Source organism: Crinia signifera, chromosome 1, assembly GCF_055691185.1.
Source record: "Crinia signifera chromosome 1, ASM5569118v1, whole genome shotgun sequence".
NCBI lineage: Eukaryota > Metazoa > Chordata > Amphibia > Anura > Myobatrachidae > Crinia > Crinia signifera.
Window position 1 is genome coordinate 261,506,863 of NC_139217.1, and position 21,858 is coordinate 261,528,720.

General features: G+C 41.8%; 1 protein-coding gene across 4 annotated transcripts in view; it reads left to right on the forward strand.

Moving 5' to 3' along the window:
* The window catches only part of KCNN1 (potassium calcium-activated channel subfamily N member 1), a 144,673-nt gene extending 123,110 nt beyond the window's left edge, over window positions 1-21,563 (forward strand). For 3 of the 4 annotated variants that reach the window (XM_083181833.1, XM_083181841.1, XM_083181823.1), the window contains one exon: window positions 17,671-21,563. In XM_083181833.1, the coding sequence (XP_083037959.1) occupies window positions 17,671-17,955 (285 nt within the window). In that variant the 3' untranslated portion in view covers window positions 17,956-21,563. The remainder of the gene's footprint in view (window positions 1-17,670) is intronic. The other variant, XR_014473359.1, reaches the window with a different exon arrangement.
* Window positions 21,564-21,858: the final 295 nt, after the last annotated feature.

The following is a 21,858-nucleotide window of genomic DNA, read 5'->3' on the forward strand; positions in this document are numbered from 1 at the left end:
GAAGCGTGGAGACAGCCTCAGTTGATTTTACTACTCTGCTCAGTTTTGTGTAATCAGCAAAGATGGAAACTTTGCTGAGTATTCCCTTCCCAATATCGTTAATAAATACGTTAAATATAATGGGCCCTAATACCGACCCCTGTGGCACTCCACTCTCTATTACACAGCCAGTTCCCTACCCATCTTCAAATTCGTAAGCCTAGTCCCAGGTCATCCATTTTGTTTAGCAACCTCTTGTGTGGCACTGTATCGAGGAAGACCACATCTACAGCATTTCCATTATCAAGATTTTTGCTGACATCCCCATAGAAGCCTAGTAAATTTGTTTGGCATGAACGATTTTTCACAAACCCATGTTGGTTGATACTAATTAAACTATGAAGATCTAAATATTTCTGGATACCATCCCTTAAAAATCCCTCAAATAATTTACCCACTACTGATGTTAAGCTCACAGGCCTGTAATTAGCTGTCTTTTGGTACCTTACCTGATGTAATTCAATCTTGTCTGTCATGAAAACAATATTAAGATCTGGCTTGCTCGTCCCATTTGTGGTACATAAGTTCCACTGTCTGTTCTCCCCTGGTAAACACTGATGAGAAAAATTAATTTAACAGTTCTGCTTTTCCCTTATCCTCTGTAATGCTTTTACTATTAATATCGGTTAATTGACCTATGTTATCTTTAATTATTCGTTTACTATTGATGTGTTTTAAAAAATGTTGGGATTAGTTTTGCACTCAGAGGCTATGCGCTCCTCATTTTCCATTTTAGCTACTTTGATGACCCCTTTACAGATTTTATTTAATTCTTAGTGTTTGCTGAATGCCTCGTCATACACGTTATCCTTATAAAATTTAAATGCTTTTGTCTTATTGTTGATTGCTGTCCTTACTTTTTATCCAACCATGATGGCTTTTTCTTATTGAATTTATCTTTATTGCTTTTTGGGATGTATTTAGTTGTTAATGATTCGAGCACATTCTTTAGTGTTTCCCACATTTCCTCTGCATTCTTCCCTCAAATAACGGCTCGTTACGAGTTGGAGCTTTTACCGATTGTGTGATAAAACGGTACTTGAGTAAGTTTATGAACCCTCTGCTACACGTCTCATTTGTTCAATCAATGTCTGGATAGTTAAAATCCCCCATAATTAGAACCTGCCCCTGATCTGCCAATTTTTTGATTTGGTTTAACAGTAGAGACTCATCCCTTTCATTAACATTCGGTGGTCTGTAGCATACCCTATTTTATTTTTATTTTTTTTGTTATTTTCGGTTATCTCTGCCCACATGGCTTCAGTATTATCCACGTACATCCCAAGCTCATTTCCTTCTCACACGGTTTTAAGTCATTTCTTATATAAAGGCGCCCCCCCTCCCCCCCTTCTATTTTCTGTGTCTTTTCTGAAGGGGGTATATCCCTCCATGTTTAAAGCCCAATTATGTGACTCATTGCACCAAGTTTCTGTTATACCAATTATATCATACTCGTCCCTTGTGGCCACAGTTTCCAGTTCCCCAATTTTTCCTGTCAAGCTTCTCGCATTAACCAGCAAGCATTTCAGTTTACTTTTACTATTATTTATTTTCGTTAAGGTGTGATTGTGTTCTTGATGTGCTACTGATTTCTTGCTAAATCTAGTTTTTCTCCCCACCCCCCCCCTTCTCCAACCTCCAGTCTCTTGCTTACCTGTTCCTCACAACTCTCTCTTTCATGCCCATAGTTTCTGTTTGTATCCCCCCCCCCCCCCCCATGCCCAGTTTAAAGACTCCTCCAACCTTCTAACCATCCTGCCATATGATATCAGCAAGTTTTGCCGGAGGCTGTCTAATCTGACAGATCCTGCTTGCAGCACTTGTGATCAAGGGGCTATGATCCGATGCACATTGGACCACAGATTGAAGCTGGTGAAATTTGCTAAATCACAGTAGTGCCACCTTTTCACTGTCGAGCAACATGCTTACACTATTGGGAGGTGATATTGTACTGTTTTGGAGCTGGCTGTATCTTGAGGTCTATTCAACCAAACATTTGCACTTATATTATTAATGTTATTTATTTATTTACAGTTTCTTATATAGCGCAGCAGATTCCGTTGCTCTTTACAATTGTAGACAGTGATAGAACAAAGTGGGAAACAACAGACAGACTTAGAGGTTTGAGGTCCCTGCTGCAAGCTTACAATCTATAGGGACACAGGAGGGAAACACAAGGACAGGCACCAGTAATAGCATAGCAGTCCCACCAAGTTGTAAATCCACATTTTTTGCCTGCATCTTTTCCTATGTAAGTGTACAGAGCAGGTGCATCACTTGTAAATGAACCTCTTAATGTCCCATACAGCGCCCATGGTTAATTTCTTTCCTTTTGCATAACAGATTGTATTAGCCAGAAGGAGGTATCACATTTTATATGCCACAAGACTGCTGTTTTCTCAGAATACTAAAAGTCATACACCTGTCTATATAGTCTATATAGAGTTTATGAGGTTTATTTACTAAGATGGGAGTTCTATTGAAGATGGGGGGGGGGGGGGCAAATGTAATAGGGCAATGATTTTTTTGAAATGTGCCATTTTTTTTGAGTCAAAAGGGCAAAAAAAATCAAACGTTTCCCGCATGTGCGATTTGCAGTAAAATTTGCCGTGACCAAAAAATCCCACATCAAAAATCACATCCAAATGTTTTCCCATTGAAAAGTATGGAAATCGCATATGGGCACCATAAAACCATTCACAAACCTCCTACAACTATATTTATTTCTCTCTCTTACTTCTATTAGCTGGTGACATTCCACCTAATCCAGGCCACACTCTCATTCACCTGACTCACAGCTATATAGAAATACAGCTAACCTCATAAACATCACATGTCACCAATCACCCTTTAAATCACAAAAATATAGGTTTTGGAATGCACGCTCTGTTTGTAACAAATTAACATTCGTTCATGACCTCTTTATATAAATACAGATGAAGCGGCCTTAATTTTTGCAGGGGCTGGCGGTGGATTTGCTACGTGCCAGCCGCCGGAAGGGGACGCACGCACGTCTCCTTACAGCGGGATTCCCCCTGAATCCTTGCCGTCAGTCGACGCATCCCCCCCCCTAACCCTGCCCTTCTCCCTGAAGTGGAGACGGGCAGGGTTCCCGTCCCCCCCGCCGCCGTGAAACTGGGAAAGGCATGCATGTGGGATGCTCGCGCATCCCAGTCAGATGTAGCATCGCTCGCCAGTGGGGGTGGTCTGGCGAGCCCCGGCGCTGGATGAGCGGCGCTACATCTGTATATATAACAGCTTCAACCTGCTAGCTATTACAGACACATGGATCACACAATGAGACACTGCCTCCCATGCAGCCCTGTCACACGGTGGTCTTCACTTCACACACCTCCAGGCCTAGTAACAGTAGAGGAGTCAGTCCATCGGGTGGGATTTGGTTATTACTTTTCAAACGTTTCACATACCCAGTTCTACAACAGTTTCCATCAATCACATTCACATCATTTGAAGTACATTCTATCAGAGATTACATCCCTTTCTCTCTGCGTGTTGCAGCTATCTATCGCCCACCTGGGCAACCCAAAAATTTCTAGAATATTTTTTACTGCCTGGCTTCCTCACTTCCTATCCTCTGACATCTCTGATTCTCCACCATCATCATGGGTGACTTCAATATTGCTATTGATGATCCAAAATCTTCTGCTCATGCTGATCCAAACTACTCTCTCTAACCTCATCTCTCAGCCTCTCCTAATGGACTGACTCCTCTACTTATCACCTGCATGCTATCCTCCATTATTCTAACTCTGTGTCACCAGAGTCTTCCATTCCTCCTCAAACCCGCAGAAATATTAATTCTACTAATCTTCAGGAACTTTCCACCTCTCTCTCCAACAACTGCTTTCACCTATTTCTGCATTCACTTCTGAGTTTGCTGTATCTCACCTGAACCAGACTCTACAGACAGCCCTTGATGAAGTGGCTCCATCACACTCCACGTAGGCCTATATGTCAATTGTGGCACTCTTACCTTAACAAAACACCTACAAAAACTGTCATGTAAGTTGAAAGCCAGTGGCGTAAATCTTGTATTCCAAGTGACTTTCTCACATATAAGACGGTCTACCACTCTTTGCTTATAGGGAAAAGGGATATGGGGGGGACAAGATTATACAATTTATCCTACTCAAGCAAGGGGACATAAATCCATAACCTGAAAGGTGTTCTTTTAAGAAGTGTAAATATTACATGTTTTGTGTGTCCTTGTGTGTGTAATGTATAGAGTTATTTTATAAAGAATTAATAAAAGCTAAGTTTTACTAATAAAAAAAAAAAAAAATCCACAGGGGAATTCCCCCTACTACACCCCAATAAACACTATATTAACACTCATAACAATCATATTGTCTAACAAGAGTGCCCCAACAAAAAACTTATCAGAATGCCCTGGACACTGCCAAACAAACATATTTCCAATCTCTTATCTCTGCTCAAGCTTCAAACCTCAAACTGATTTTTAATACATTTAAATCACTTCTGAACTCTACCCCAACCTACCTACTATCAATGGCGGAAGATATTGCTTCCTACTTCAAGGACAAGATTCATAAGATCCAAGAGGAAATGATATGCTCTTCCTCAGCCAGTGACCTGCTCAATTCTCTACCTGAACCCTCTGGCACTCTCTTCATTTTATCCTACAGATGAAGATATAGTGACAATACACTTCTCATCCTTCTACCCGGTTACTAGACGTATTAAGCTCTTGAGCCTATACCCTCACAAGTAAGTAAATCTCATCCCAAACTTACAGTAACTAACATTCTTTCTCTCTCTTTCCCTCTCTCTCTACTGGTATCTTTCCTTCAATGTTCAATCATGCAGTGATTACCTCCATTCTAAAAAATGTTTTGACCCTAACACTACTTTAGAGACTCACCTACATGCGCGTCACAGACTTTCTTGATTCAAACATTTTACTGGACACATTTCAGTCAGGCTTTCGTTCCCAACACTACAGAGACAGCACTGTGAAGTGAATGATCTGGTCACTGCAAAGTCCAAATGCCATTACTTCTATTCTTCTAGATCTCTCTGCTGATTTTGACACTGTGGATCATTCTTTACAACACTACACTACAATCACTAGGTCTTGAAGGCACTGCCCTCTCTTGGTTCCTTTCCTACCTATCTAATAGCTTCTTCAGTGTTTGTTTCTCTTTTCTCTGTTCTCTTTGATTTTCTCAATCTATGCCTCATCTTTTGGTAAACTAATTTTCTGTTATCGATTTTACTATCATCTGTATGCAGATAATATTCAAATCTACCTATCCTCTCCAGATTTGTCACCTTCTGTCTTGGTCTGTGTCACAGAATGCCTTTCTGCCATCTCATCTTGGACGTCATCACGCCACCTTAAATGTAATATTTTCAAAACAGAGTTAATTATATTTTTACCAGCAATAGAAGTTAATAACCTGATTTCTCTATCACTATTGAGAACTCAACAATCAATCCTACCCCACAAGCCCACTGCCTAGGTGTTATACTTGACTCAGAACTGTCCTTTGCTCCCCACATCAATGTTTCAAAATCATGTTATATTCATCTAAAAAACATATCCAAAATATGACCCTAAGATACTGCAAAAATTCAAATCCATGCTCTCATTATCTCCTGCATTGATTTGTGCTTTTGCTTAATGGTCTTACCAAGAAAAGACTCTCACTGCTACAATTTATTCTGAATGCAGCTGCATCTTCCTTGCTAGATGTTCAACGGCTGCGTATCCAGTTAGTCAGTCCTTTCATCGGTTACATGTATTCTACCGTATTCAATATAAAATACTTTTTTTTTTCTCTCATCCACACTCATTACTCACTCCCATGCAGGATTGCAGGACTTTCTTTGGGCTGTACCCACTCTGTGGAATGCCCTACCACACGCAATAAGACTCTCCACTAGTCTCCAAACCGTTACACGTTCCCTGAAAACTCACCTCTTCAGGCTAGCTTAACACATTCCAGAACCACTCACTCAACCGCCACAAGCTTTCTCATCCAATTATATACCCACTGTACAGTCCGCAAATATCCTCCACATTTCTTCTTCTCTTACCTACCATTTTCTCATTCAGACCCTGGACCATCATTGCTGTGATGTGATTTTAAGCCCACCTGGAACCCTTGCAATCCGGTGGACAACTATGCAATAGATAGCATCTATCCTTATGCATCAATGCCTATTTCTCTATAGATTGTAAGCATGCAAGCAGGGCATTCCTACCTTTATTATAGTTTATTACTGAGTTTTGTTTTATCTGATTGATCTAGATTAGCTAGATCGGCAATTCGCTGGAAATCCATCACAAGACAATGACCATCTAATTAATTTTCCAGTGTATGCAGTTGTGTGTAGCCCAGGAATTACTCGGCAGCTGCGATAGAAACATTCTTATAGAGGCCGTGTCACGGCCTAGACTAGCTGTGTTCCAAGCACTGACCTGGGTGCGCCAGTGGAGGGCGCAGGGAACCGGAAGCGGGGAGGCTTGAGGTAGCTGGAGCTCATGCACGGAGGATAGATGAGAATAACCTGCCGGGGACACAGAGGATTGGCTGAGACCTAAAGCAGAGGCGCGGGGTCTAAGCCGGCAGCAGTATTCACCAGGGACCCCCGCAAGGGGATATGGACTAAGCTGCAACTGCCAACCAGGTCACGGCCCTCTGCCCAGGTTCCTCTGTGGCTTTAGCAGGGTTTGATACTCTGGAGTCTCGAGAGCAAAGATGTTTGAGGGGTACTTAAACCATCGATGGTGATCGATGGCACTGAATGCTTGGTAGCAACACGGAGGGCACAGAGGAATATGTATAGCAGGATGTACACAGTGATGGGGACTGAGTACCGTGAGATGCGGCCTGGGAGCCGGAGGGAACTCGATGGTGATAACTGGGGATCGCTGGAGATCACTGGGGATCGCTGGAGCGGCCTGGGAGCCGAGAGGAGACGGGCATGGGAACCCACTGGTATCCGGACGCTGAGGAGACAACCTGGGCTGCACAGAGAAGGCTGGATCACACGGCAGTTGGAACTCGTGGAAGCTTCTGGCAGGAGTGGAATGACCAGGGACGCTGAGAATGACACAGGTAACAGCTGACTCAGGAAACTGGACCTCTGGAGCAAGTGGGGAGTCTTGAAAGGAGCTGACGCTGGAGAACTCTCAGGGGAAACTGACGAGTTGTTCAAGACGGGGAGGAGACTGTGAGACAGGCTTTTATCCCTCCAGGTAATGAGGGAATCAGACGCAGGTGAGAGCTTACCTGGATCATGTGACCCGCAATCTGACCAGGGAATCAAAGACATCACGCCAGGGATTACAGACTGTACCGGCAGCTGATCTGCGGAGTATATTACCCCAGCGTGCCGGTAAGGGGCGCACGCGAGTGGTCTGAGAACCGGGGTTCTTGACAGGCCGGAGTGGACGTCACATGACTTCCCTTCAAAAGCCTAGGAACGCCTTTGTTTTCGCTGACTCTACCAGAAAACAGCTGGTTACCCCTAAACCCCGTCTTCCTATTTATCAACTTGTGTATGGCCAGCAATTAAAAAAAAAAATGGAAGGGCTTTATTGCAGGACAACCTTATCCGTACACATGCACAGTCTATTTATAATTGGCTGCGAATTTACAGCTGACGATTAGGTCTGAATAACCTAATTCAGTAAGGATCGCATTTAAAGTACTCACAGAAGCTTAGCTTATGTGATCCTTAAGCCATGCAAATGAAGGAAAGGTTGCATATCACCAACTGCTTGCAATTGCATCAAACTGTAAGGCTATCACCATTTAAGAGGAACATTAAGACCATTGGTCGCAGTGTTTATATGCGACTGCATCTTACTCAGGTTGCCTGTTGAAGCAATTGCTTGGAGACATTTTTCTCAATTGCAAGATGAGTCTTTACCAGTACACACCATTCTATGTAGCGCATTATGGGGAAAGCTTTTCTTCCCGACTGTCGGCTGGTACAAAACGCTATTTTCAGATGACATTATACACTGCTCAAAAAAATAAAAGGAACACTAACATAACACATCGTAGATCTGAATGAATAAAATACTCTTATTAAATACTTTGTTCTTTACATAGTTGAATGTGCTGACAACAAAATCACACAAAAATTATTAATGGAAATCAAATTTATTAACCCATGGAGGTCTGGAGTTGGAGTCACACTCAAAATCACACTCAAAAGTGGAAAAACACACTATAGGCTGATCCAACTGTGATGTAATGTCCTTAAAACAAGTCAAAATGAGGCTCAGTAGTGTGTGGCCTCCACGTGCCTGTATGACCTCCCTACAATGCCTGGGCATGCTCCTGATGAGGTGGCGGATGGTCTCCTGAGTGATCTCCTTCCAGACCTGGACTAAAGCATCCACCAACTCCTGGACAGTCTGTGGTGCAACGTGGCGTTGGTGGATGGAGCGAGACATGATGTCCCAGATGTGCTCAATTGGATTCAGGCCTGGGGAACGGGCGGGCCAGTCCATAGCATCAATGCCTTTGTCTTGCAGGAACTACTGACACACTAAAGCCACATGAGGTCTAGCATTAGGAGGAACCCATGGCCAACCGCACCAGCATATGGGGTGAGATTTAATAGAATGAGATTTTCAGAAAGTGAGAGATTTGGTGAGAAATCTCCAGTTTTTTTTAAAGCGGCAATCATTTACACCGCAAAATCAAACTGGTTTTGCAGTGTAAATGATTGCCGCTTTAAAAAAACTGGAGATTTCTCACCAAATCTCTCACTTTCTAAAAATCTCATCCCATTAAATCTCACCCATGGTCTCACAAGGGGTCTGAGGATCTCACCTCAGTACCTATTGGCAGTCAAGCTACCTCTGGCGAACACATGGAGGGCTGTGCAGCCCCCCAAAGAAATGCCACCCGACACCATTACTGACCCACTGCCAAACCGGTCATGCTGGAGGATGTTGCAGGCATATTTAAGGGCTCACATAAAACTGTGACAAATAAAAGTGATACAATATATTAAGGAGCAATAAAACTCAAGAAACCCTGAAAATCTCTCTCCCTCTGCAACAGTTGCATAACAACTGCAAATTTTGTGACATAGAAGGAGCACTCCAGACCACAAGTGTATGAAAATAAAGAACTTGTACTAACTCTAATATACAGTGATTGTGGATTTGGATGATAACTCGGTCACTTTTCTACACATAGGTATACAGGATCAGTGTGAAACCCTGGCGGTCGGAATCCCGACGGTCGAAATACCAACCCCGGAATCCCGACCGCCACAATGCTGACAAGGGGGGGGGGGTGGCGCGAGCCCGGTGCCTCGCACCGCTCACTATTTTATTCTCCCTCTATGGGTGTCGTGGACACCCATAGAGGGAAAAAGTGCCGGCATTGCGGCGGTCCGGATTCCGGTGTCGGTATTTCAACCATCGGGATTCCGACCGCCGGGATTTTGACCGCATCCCAGGTATACTTGTATTGAAAGCGAGAGAGTTTAATCCGCACAATCATATATGTTTTAATCAGTCACCCTATTGGTTCTATCACCCAAAATTCGGGTATTAATATATAGGGAGGTGCTTCCCAGGAATTGGTATAAATGTACAAGCAGCGGAAGAAACAAGAATTCCTACAAGGGGCACTCTGGACTGACATATGCAAATTTCATCAGCATATATTCCATATATTTTGTTTCCAGTGTCCCAAGAAAATGTTAAAACTTAACTTTTATTTATTCTACTGTTAAGAACTGCAAAATATTAAAATAAAGTGAAAAAAAGTGCATTAAAGTGATCAAAAATAATTAAAATAGAGTTGTCCGTCTCCAATGTGTCTTGGGTCTTTTGGTCAAATGACTTATTGGCTCTGTTGCTGTACCGCGAAAGAGACAGGAATCAGTTATAATTGTCCCTTTGGTGGTATAAAGTCTCTCAAATTAATTACTATGTGGTAGAGACTCTTTATCATTATGCGTGTTGAATGGCAGTGAGTCTCTATAGTGTGGTCATCTGTCGGTCACTGGGTACCATATAACTACTCAGTCCTTGTGATGTACTGTGGAGTGAGTTAGATGTAATTGTGGGTTAGATTACCCTTTTATGTTAACACATCTCCTCAGTATATAGTTGAATGTTCACCTGATGGTATTACCTGATAAATGTATGGCACTTTTAATTAGCAGTGTAAATGCCTGCAATCTCTCACTGAGAATTATTTTATATATAAATATGTGCCTTTTATCAGGGTTGGGTGTTAGGAACTGAGAAGATGGTCCTTATTTAATGATGGCTGTTCTCCACACTCCACTGAGAATCAGTGGTTTACTCAAATTGATATTATAATAAGAGATATATTATTTGTGAGTCCTCTATCAATTATAGAGTAGATTGATGAAAGTATCTTTATTACAATATCGGATTGATACAATATGTATCAAAACATCCACATAGTAATATTCTCTGGTGAGTATGTAGCAATAGTTTAGCAGTATAAATATCTGCAGTTTTTCACTGGACATTAGTTCTATAGTCACATATGCTACTCATCAGGGTTGGGTGTTGGGATTGAGAGGAATATCCCGTTATAATAACTGATTACTACAGTACATAATAGAACATCCACCTACTTTTTATCTAGTCAGTTTTGGCAATTATAATTAGCGGTATAAATACCCGCAGTTGCTCGCTGAGGTACTTCTGTACTTTCACGGCGCCACTAGAAATCGCGGTCATCGCGGGCATTGAATGCACTTAAAAACGGCCGTGACGCGACCGACGCGATGCCCGCGATTTCCCATAGAGATCAATGTTAAATTTCTCAATGGACCCGATTTTACTGTTAAATGCCTCAATTGACACGATTTTTCCATAGGAAACAATGTTAAATGGCCCACAGAGGCCAATTAGCCACCCTGAAGTGTGAAATGGCCCCCACAATTGTTAACGCCACCCCACGATCAACGCGAACCCGAAGCGTGGCGAGCGCAGCGAGCCCGCGAGGGGCGGCGGTACGCGTCCTACGACCTTTTCATACCCCCACTATCCACGTCGGCGTGGAGTTGAGAATAGAATAGTGTGGCGAGCGCAGCGAGCCACCGAGCCCGAAGCGTGGCGAGCGCAGCGAGCCCCGCGAGGGGACGCGGATACCTTCACAGGTAAACGCGTCCCTTCGCGGGCTTCACAGGTATCCTCGTCCCCTCGCGGGGCTCGCTGCGCTCGCCACGCTTCGGGCTCGGTGGCTCGCTGCGCTCGCCACACTATTCTATTCTCAACTCCACGCCGACGTGGATAGTGGGGGTATGAAAAGGTCGTAGGACGCGTACCGCCGCCCCTCGCGGGCTCGCTGCGCTCGCCACGCTTCGGGTTCGCGTTGATCGTGGGGTGGCGTTAAAAAATGTGGGGGCCATTTCACACTTTACGGTGACTATTTGGCCTCTGTGGGCCATTTAACATTGTTTCCTATGGAAAAATCGTGTCAATTGAGGCATTTAACAGTAAAATCGGGTCCATTGAGAAATTTAACATTGATCTCTATGGGAAATCGCGGGCATCACGTCGGTCGCGTCGCGGCCGTTTTTAAGTGCATTCAATGCCCGCGATGACCGCGATTTCTGATCTAGTGGCGCCGTGAAAGTAAAGAAGTACCCTCGCTGACAGTGGATTTAGTAGTCAGGTGCACCAAGTGCCAGATAGGTGGATGTGGATGGTAATAATATCAATTCTATATGTGTTATATTCACAATTTATCACAAGAAATTTCTGGCCATGTATTAATAATCATAATTAGCGGTACAGATATCCGCAATTTTTATAGACCAGGTGATATGGATTAAAGTATTGTTATATTCAGTATGTACTGTTAATAATTTATCACAGAAAAAATGCTAATCATGTTTATTATGTCACTTTAATCGATTCATTTACCAAGCCTATGCAGTAATCGAGCACTGTGGTTTAATTGTTTCTAATAGGTGGCTGTGCTGTCCTGATCAATTAGTTATTGTCAGGAGTATCACACAGACCACAAATATAGCCCCTTCACAGAATAAGTATCAAACAATAATTTCTGATATAGTCACACTGTTTGTGTCTTATTAAGGGTCATTTGCCACATTGTGCTAATATGTATTCATTTACTGCATTCTGGATCGCTCACAAATATCTGCTATGTAGCATCAGCGCTTCCCTCTATTGCGGGCTGGTACACATATAATTTTTTAAAACATGAAAGCAATTGATTCAAAACTATACAGGCAATTCCATAATAGTTTTAATTGACGGCGGGCCACGTGTAGTGAACACGCTGTGCACACATAATATAATCTGTGTAGTATTAACAGGCGCGGTACAGCGCAGATAGCCTTTCATTCACAGCGTGTGCTGTAACACATTTCTACGGCGGACAGACTCTAGCAGGGTGGGTCGGTCACATACAACATCAGTGCCGTGTCCCCCCTGTCCTCTCCTAACGTACGTTTCGCAAACGCTTACTCATAGGACCAACCCGACTGTCGGGCTGGAAGGGGTTTTTATTAGCAGAAGCCGCCAATCAATTGGCTTTTTTCTGAGTGACATGTTTATTATCCAATGGTGGTTTTGCTTTTCGCTGTACCGCATTGATACCGCTGTATCTAATTGATAGAGGACTCACAAATAATATATCTCTTATTATAATATCAATTTGAGTAAACCACTGAATCTCAGTGGAGTGTGGAGAACAGCCATCATTAAATAAGGACCATCTTCTCAGTTCCTAACACCCAACCCTGATAAAAGGCACATATTTATATATAAAATAATTCTCAGTGAGAGATTGCAGGCATTTACACTGCTAATTAAAGGTGCCATACATTTTTCAGGTAATACCATCAGGTGAACATTCAACTATATACTGAGGAGATGTGTTAACATAAAAGGGTAATCTAACCCACAATTACATCTAACTCACTCCACAGTACATCACAAGGACTGAGTAGTTATATGGTACCCAGTGACCGACAGATGACCACACAATAGAGACTCACTGCCATTCAACACGCATAATGATAAAGAGTCTCTACCACATAGTAATTAATTTGAGAGACTTTATACCACCAAAGGGACAATTATAACTGATTCCTGTCTCTTTCGCGGTACAGCAACAGAGCCAATAAGTCATTTGACCAAAAGACCCAAGACACATTGGAGACGGACAACTCTATTTTAATTATTTTTGATCACTTTAATGCACTTTTTTTCACTTTATTTTAATATTTTGCAGTTCTTAACAGTAGAATAAATAAAAGTTAAGTTTTAACATTTTCTTGGGACACTGGAAACAAAATATATGGAATATATGCTGATGAAATTTGCATATGTCAGTCCAGAGTGCCCCTTGTAGGAATTCTTGTTTCTTCCGCTGCTTGTACATACTTGTATTGAACCAATAAATCATATGGCAAAAATTAAGACACACACACAGCCTAATAAATACAATTTAATACTTATTTTAATAGAAGCTTCAATATTTCACGTAATAAAAAAACTTTTTATTTTGAAAACTAATAAAAGGTATATTTTAAATTAATTCTTCTTACATTAGTGCTCCAACAAAGAGACAATATTTTCTTTCTTTTTTCTGTTGCATTATATCCAATGTCATTGGCAGCACCCCCAAACTCAATAACTGAAATAGAATATTTAAACAGTAATTGGGGATAACTCTGGGTACACCTAGTGCCAAACAGTGCAAAAGGCTCCCAATTCCCCTTCCCTTTGAATACTCTGGATGTTGCAGGCAGCAGAACGTTCTCCTTGGTGTCTCCAGACTCTGTCATGTCTGTCACGTGCTCAGTGTGAACTTGCTTTCATCTGTGAAGAGCACAGGGCACCAATGGCGAATGTGCCAATCTTGGTGTTCTCTGGCAAATGCCAAACGTCCTGCACGGTCTTGAGCTGTAAGCACAACCCCCACCTGTCGATGTCAGGCCCTCATACCACCCTCATGGAGTCTGTTTCTGACCGTTTGAGTAGACACTTGCACATTTGTGGCCTGCTGGAGGTCATTTTGCAGGGCTCTGGCAGTGCTCCTCCTGTTCCTCCTTGCACAAAGGTGGAGGTAGCATTTCTGCTGCTGGATTATTGCCCTCCTACGGCCTCCTCCACGTCTCCTGATGTACTGGCCTGTCTCCTGGTAGCACCTCCATTCTCTGGACCCTACACTGACAGACACAGCAAACCTTCTTGTCACAGCTCGCATTGATGTGCCATCCTGGAAGAGCTGCAATACCTGAGCCACTTGTGTGGGTTGTAGACTCAGTCTCATGCTACCACTAGAGTGAAAACACAGGAGTTGAGAAGTGGTCTGTGGTCACCCCCTGCTGATGCTGTTCTTGTCACAGGACCTGGTTGTGCACAAGCAGAACATCAGTACACACATCCAACCAGATCTAAATGAGGTTCAGCGCAATCTTTACAGATTTTCCGCTTTTCATAAATAATGGGAACTTTTTTGTCTTGTTGATGAAAAGACTTTAATGCTTTTAGAAATAGAGTTTTTAATGTCCTACAGTCCTTTTTATGGAGAAAGGATAAGGGGAAGATTTGCATTTATGAAAGAGCAATTTATTAGTAGGGCGCATATCTGAATTTCTATTTTTTCATTTCTGGTTCATCAATTAATAGGTTCCTTGCTTGGACTTGTAGATAATTCCAAAGAGAGGACCTTGGATTTGCTCAGGCAGTTCTCCATAATTTATAATTTAAATTATTTAAAATCTAATTTAGTGAATTTAAATACCAGACTTTATTTGCATACCTTCCAACTTGATCCTTCCACCAGTTACACAACGCTCTGTTCCTGGGATTTCTACAAATATTGATTGCAGTCACCTGTGTTATGAAACACCTTTTATTCATTTATTTAGAGTTTCTTATATAAAGCAACATATTCCATTGCGCTTTACAATTAGAAACAACAGTGATAAAACAAACTGAGTACTAACAGATCGATATAGAGGTAGGTGGGCCCTGTTCACAAGCTTACACTCTATAGATCTTACAATTTATACCTCTCTAGCTAGTTAGTCAGTTCAACATGGTGACTGCAATGAGAAATTAAGTGACAAGTCCAGGGCATTTTGTACCTGGTGGCAGAGTTCCTGCTGGAGGGACTTTATTGCAGGGCCGAAACTAGGGTTTCCGGCGACCAGGGCAAGACAATCATTTGTTTGCCACCCCCCCCCCCCCTGACTGGGGACCAAATGACTGCCTTGCCCCTGGCGCCGGAGGCTGAGTGAACCCTCCTGCGCCCACATACCTCTGTTGTGCAGCAGGGTCCGGGGACGGGCAGCAGGCTTCCCGCCGGGCAAATAGCGTAGCTTGCTTCCAGCTGCCGCTACGCCCATCCTGGACCCCCTCTGCCCGTTCCCAGACCCCCGCTGCCCATCCTCGGACCCCCACTGCCCGTTCCCAATGGCGCCCCCCCCATGCAGCGCCCGGTGACCCACCAGCCCCCCCCCCCCCCTTGTTACGGCCCTGTTTATTGTATCGCCTTTATGACTTTACACTAAACAGTCAGAAAACATGCACTAAGTTAAATCAATTGACTATCCCAAACCACTTATTGTGCAGCAGCGTAAAATTAGATAATGGAGTGGAAAGAAAACACTTTCAGAGGAGTTGCTTCTAAAGGTAGAGTCACATTCACATCCATTTTTAATCAGCAGAAATACTCATAGTGCGCTCTAGATCTGAGCTGCCTATGCTTTTAAAGGGACACATTTACAACAACCTGCCAGTGTTAGAACATAGAGCGGCACAATAATAGGTGACATTTTCTCATTGTCAAATCTTTATTATATTTTGCATTTTATGAATGCTTAAAGACAATCCTGATGTCTCCTTACTCCAATTATGTAGATATATATGATGGTAAACTGAGCGGAAACATAATTGAATCAATGTGACGCTTCCAAAGTAGTAAGAACCATTACTTTGTTGTGCAGCTAAGACTTTTGAGCAAGGCCCCTACATACAGTAGTCTGTCAGTAACCCAAGGTTCATCTCTAGTTTTTGCAAGAGATTTATAATGTGCAGTCAGTGCCCATTATAAATGATTGTCTATGGTATGTACAATGAGGTTCAGAGCTGGACCCTGCGGTTTAAGTATCTTGGGTCTGGATCACCACTGACTCACATGCACTTGTTGTGCTGAATATTTATCCTTTAACTCATGATTTTAAAAAGAAAGCCCCCAAGAAGCTTCCACATACCGTTATGGGTATCTTGTTTAAAATGTCTATTCAGCACAAATATTTATAGAATAGAATTAGAGACGTGCGATTTTTAGTAATGAAAAAGTGCGATTTTTAGACGTGCGATTTTTAGTAATGAAATTGTGCGATTTTTTAGATATGTGTGTTTTTTTTAGACATGAAAGTGTGCAGTATTTTGTTTAAAGAAATTACATGGGGTCCCCCCTCCTGAGCATAACCAGCCCCGGGCTCATTGAGTCGGACCTGGTTCCTAAAATACGGGGACAAAAAGCATAGGGGTCCCCCGTGTTTCTGAAACCAGCCTCAGACTCTTGGTTACAAAAATATGGAGGACAAAAAAACTGGAAGTCCTCCATATTTTGAAACCAGCACCGGGCTCCAACAGCCCGCGGTGTCATGCCACAGCCGGGGGACACTGTTTACATAAGGTCCCCCTGCCGTACCATGCACACCATGGCTGGTAAGCCCTGGACGGGGTACCTGGGGGAGTGGAGACTCCCCAGTAAAGGGGTTCCCCCCACAGGCTTCAGTCATCCAAAACCAAAGCTCGGGGCTATGCGTCCCTGGCCGGTGGACGCCGGGCTGATACGTGTAAAAAAAACCATCGCTTTTTGCAGGTGAACTACAAGTATCAGCACGCCTCCCCCGCATGCTGGGACTTGGCGAACCACAAGTCCCAGCATGTGGACTTGTAGTCCACCTGTAAAAAGAATGGTAAACAAAACACAGACACAAAGAACAGTAAATCTTTAAATATACACACACTTATTTTACACCTATGCTCACAAATCCAGGCTCAAGCGTGTCTCTGTCTGTCCCCTGCAGCAGCTCACCCCGCACTGACTGCAAGGTGAGCCAGCTGCCTCCGCTGTAAGCACAGTGGAGAATTGCGCTGTTACAGCAATATAGATGCTCTTAACCGTGATTCGCTGTAAGGGTCTCCATGGAGATGCCTATAGCCAATCAGGGCAGAGTGCTTCTGTACCACTCAGACTGTGCACTTTTCTGCTGTCATTACAATGGATGCAGCCGGTCAACTTGCAGTCAGTGCCAGGTAAACTTCTGCAGGGGACAATGCCGGAGCCTGGATTTGTGAGTATAGGTATAAAATTTGTGTGTGTATAATAAAGTTTTACTGTTCTCTGTGTCTGTATTTTTTTAACATTCTTTATACAAGTTGACTACAATAGGGTATATTGAAATAACTATATAAATACATTGGAAACAGTACTCTTTTTAAGTCCACATGTTAAGAAAATAGTTATACTTTAGCTGTGAAATCTATTGAATGTTGCCACTTGACCATAACTACATTTCACCTATTAACTTAATTGTACATATTTTTAACATAACTCTTTGACTCTCACACAGACACAGAATGTGATGTATGACCTAATGTCTGAACTTCAAGAACGTAATGATGACCTTGAGAAAAGAATTATGACCCTGGAAACCAAGATTGACACCCTAAATGGTTCTCTACACGCTCTTCCGGGGCTAATAGCTCAGGCTCTGCTCCGAGAGCAGGGTGAACTCTTCCTCCTACGTTCCCATAGACCCTTCCCTCCATCTAACAGCTCGGACAATTCATGGAGCCCACCAAGGAGACGTACCTCTCCTTCCACTGCCCCGCACACCTCTTCAGACAGCGGCTGAGGAGGCAAGAGGACAGGCGATGAACAGGGTGGGAGTGGTGGAGTGAGGACTCAACAAGCTCACCTTTTATCCATAGCCACTATGTGGTTTGATTATGTCAGCTTTTTTTCTTAAAAGCCTTGGATATTTGTTAACCCCTGAGGGTTCTTTGAAAATGCTGGAGTGAAAGTTCTATCAAAAATGAAAAAAAAAAATATCTAAAAATGTTTGTGTAAACACGCACACGAGAGTACGCGCAGTGGCGCGATTATCCCTCTCTCTGCATCAGGCTGACCCTGTGCATTGATAGGGAGTAGTCCAGTCTAGATAGGTTTCTAAATCAGTCTGCTAAAAGCTGTCCCAAATTGTATTTATTTTCTTTAAAAGAGTTTTTAGGGCTGTCTGCCTTGTGTTTTCTTATTGATAAGACAAACACTTCTGTTCTGAGCCTTGCAGCTTTAAGTTTTTAAATAGTTATTGGCAGTCAGCCATATTTTTTTAATAACCCCTACCCAAAGAAATAAAATATTACTATAATTATTATATTTTAAAGAGCCACATATGAATGGGGTGGGACTGCATGTAACCTTGTTATTGTCAGAGGGAATTGCAACATTCATCGGACAAGAAGGGGTTAAGTTGTAATTGGGCCTTAAGTTGGTCTTCAATGTACGTGTGTGTGTTTACATATATATATGTATACGTATATATAAATATATCTGTGTATATTTATATATATATAGAGAGAAGTATACAAGAGAGAAAACCTCTGTATTTTTTTAAACTTGCGTTACTGGAGTGGTGTAATATGTAATATACCAGTGTTACTGCCCCACTGGGTGGCAAGGATTTTTGTAGAGGGGCCAAGGTGGATGGAGTATAAGATTGGCATCTGGTTCTTTAAAATAAAAAAAGACTATAGCTTATAAAGAGTATCAAATAGTTAAGAAAAGCTTATATATACTCTACATTCATTGCATTTATTTTAAGACATTTCTGTTCAAACTTTGAGGACTAGGGCCGTTGATACCATACATTAGAGGCTATCAAGGTCTCCATGATGGTGGTGGCCACTAAAAAGCCAGTTCTGAACAACCCTGTCCTTAGCACCCTCAATTTGTTGTAATATACTATATTTAAGTGATCTATAGAATAGATTGGGTGAGATGTACTAAGACTTGGGGAGTAATAAAGATGAAAGAGATAAAGTACCAAACAGTCAGCTCCTAATTGCCATGTTACAGGCTGTGTTTGAAAAATGGCAGTTTGGAGCTGATTGGTTTGTAGTTTATTTCTCTGTCTCTACTTGATCACTTTACAAGCTTAACACATCTGCCCCTCGGTAAGATACATTGCTTCCTGCATAATATCCACAACCAAGTTCGAGATTCATGATTGACCCATATGCATGTCCGATTCAAGAGGTATTCCATAGATTTATTTATTGAACCCAAGGATCAACACATAGATGCTGTCCCATACCATTATATTCTAATTAAACATGGTAATATGTTTAAAATTAAGTTTAGCCTTTAAGATGTTATGAATTGTTACTGACTTTTTTCCTATGTAAAAATATGAACAGTAGTATTTAGAACCAGATCCAATCACTACCTGACCACCAGGCCACATATTGCACCCATAGGGCAGTGTAGGGCTCTATGATGCCCCCTTAGGAGGGTTGTAGTCTTCCCAAGGACACTGTTGGCTTCTGCAATGGTTTAGTCCTATCTTAGGCCATTTGACTATAGAGAATAACTTTACCCCAAAAAAAGGCATACTTTTAAGTGGAAATCAATAATGATCGGAAAAATACAAAGTGCTACTTACTGTACCATCAATACAGTGTTGTCATATTGGCTCCAATGGCCCAGCACTGCATTCCTTTTTTCTAAATGAGCAAAATATTCAAGACTGATCTATAGAATATTTAACTAATTCCATATTTTGACATGAAGATTTGCCCATTTTTTTCAGTGGAACTTGGTACTAAGCGTTCTACAAGTAGTTGATATATACATTTTTGTAATGCTGTTCTACATAGACTTTTACTTTAACTACACCATAGAGATGATTTAATTGACACTAGCAATACCTACTTTTTTTTTTTTTATACCATAATGGGGCCATTCTGCAAATTGAAGATTACTGGAACTATTCTCCATTAGTCTCACTTACCTCCCCTACTAAGGAAGACAAAACTAATAGCAATATTGTTGGTGTCCCGCTCTCATAAACTTCCCTTACACATGGATGAGAAATTCAAGCAGAAGGGTTATTATAACCCCACTGCATCAGAATCAGTCCAAAGTTAGTATGCAATGGGATATCAATGCTGGACCAATAGAGCTTTCTTGAGGAACACTGAAATTAGGTATCAATAGACAAAGGTAAGTAGAATTTGTGGTCATATTTCAGTGAAAATCTCACCCAAAATTTAATTTTTCATATTGAATGGAATTCTTTATGTGGAAAATGTGTTATGGATTAATAAAGTTATAGGCCAGTCAATTGAAAAAAATATAGATTTATAATTTTATGGTGTAGTGCACATCAATAGTAAATGCTTGCGATGGCTGTTGCCTTTGGCATTGAAAAAGGAATTGGCATAGCAACTACAGGATTGACGTGGGAGTGTTCTAATGTAAGGGTTCACAGTTAGAGGTAAAATATGTTATCAGAGTGGAATTTTTTTAGAATGATGCAAGGTATAAAATGCGAAAGGATTTTTATAGGAACACAGGAGAACGTGAATATAGTGGGAAAATATTAATTAAAACACTATAATATACCACAATATAAAGAGATCACGGGAAATGGTATCCATTATTACTATTATGTAGGCTATTCCATCTAGTCTAAAGGTGGGGAGATGGAATTGGAAGCATAATACATATAGCCATGCGTCTGAGTCCCCTTGCGGGGCTCGCTTCGCTCGCCCACGCTGCGCTCGCCACGCTATTTAAAATCAACTCCATGCCAACATGGATAGTGGAGGTATGAACTATCCATGTTGGCATGGAGTTAAGTTACTTTTTATAACATAGTTTGTGGCGAGCGTAGAACTACACAAGTACCAAATGGACTTATATATACTTGTAAACAACAAAATGGTTAAAGTAAGAACCAGCAAAACAAATGAAGCATTGTTAGTCCAGCCAGTAGGGTATGATGCCATGTAGTCTACCTGTCACAGCACCATTATGTTGAGGGAAAATGTTTCTGGTGTATAAATGTTGAGTTTTCTTTTTAATGGATAATACCAGGGCAAACAGGGTAAGCATGTATGTTATATCTGAATAATATATATAACGGGGCAATGACTATCATCCAGAACCTAGTCTGCTTCCAACTTCACTCCAAAGCAGGGATTCTCACTGTGCAAGATTAACCACTTCTCTACTCAAAATTCTGTAAACTGTCCATTCAGCATTGAAGAGGTTAAGATAACCCCTGCATTTTAGGAAGGGTTGGTAATGTTAGGTACCCAGCTCTCACTAGTAATATCTAATTTATAGGTTTTTATTTTAAAGGAGGTAAAAAAGGACACTTAGAATCTATAACCTGTTTTCTAGAAAAGATCAGAATGCCACAGATCTAGAAAAATAAATAAATTCTGTTGGAGACTTTTTATGGCTTTGTGTCATTTGTGTGAACATTCAATTTTAAGCAATACTTTTAATCAATGTTTAGTTTGTTCTGTAGTGCATTGGAATGATGTCCCTCTTTCCCTGCAGCTTCAAATCTGATGTTCATTTGCATTTACTACCAATAGGGGCAGGACAGACTTGTCTCCACAGCACACTGCAAAGTTGATGCCAACGTGAACTGAGCATTGACATTGCTAAATCATTACTTCCAGGGCTAGACAAGCAAGAACAGAATTTGTATCAGAACTCAGCAGAGTTAAAGAGCATCCCAATT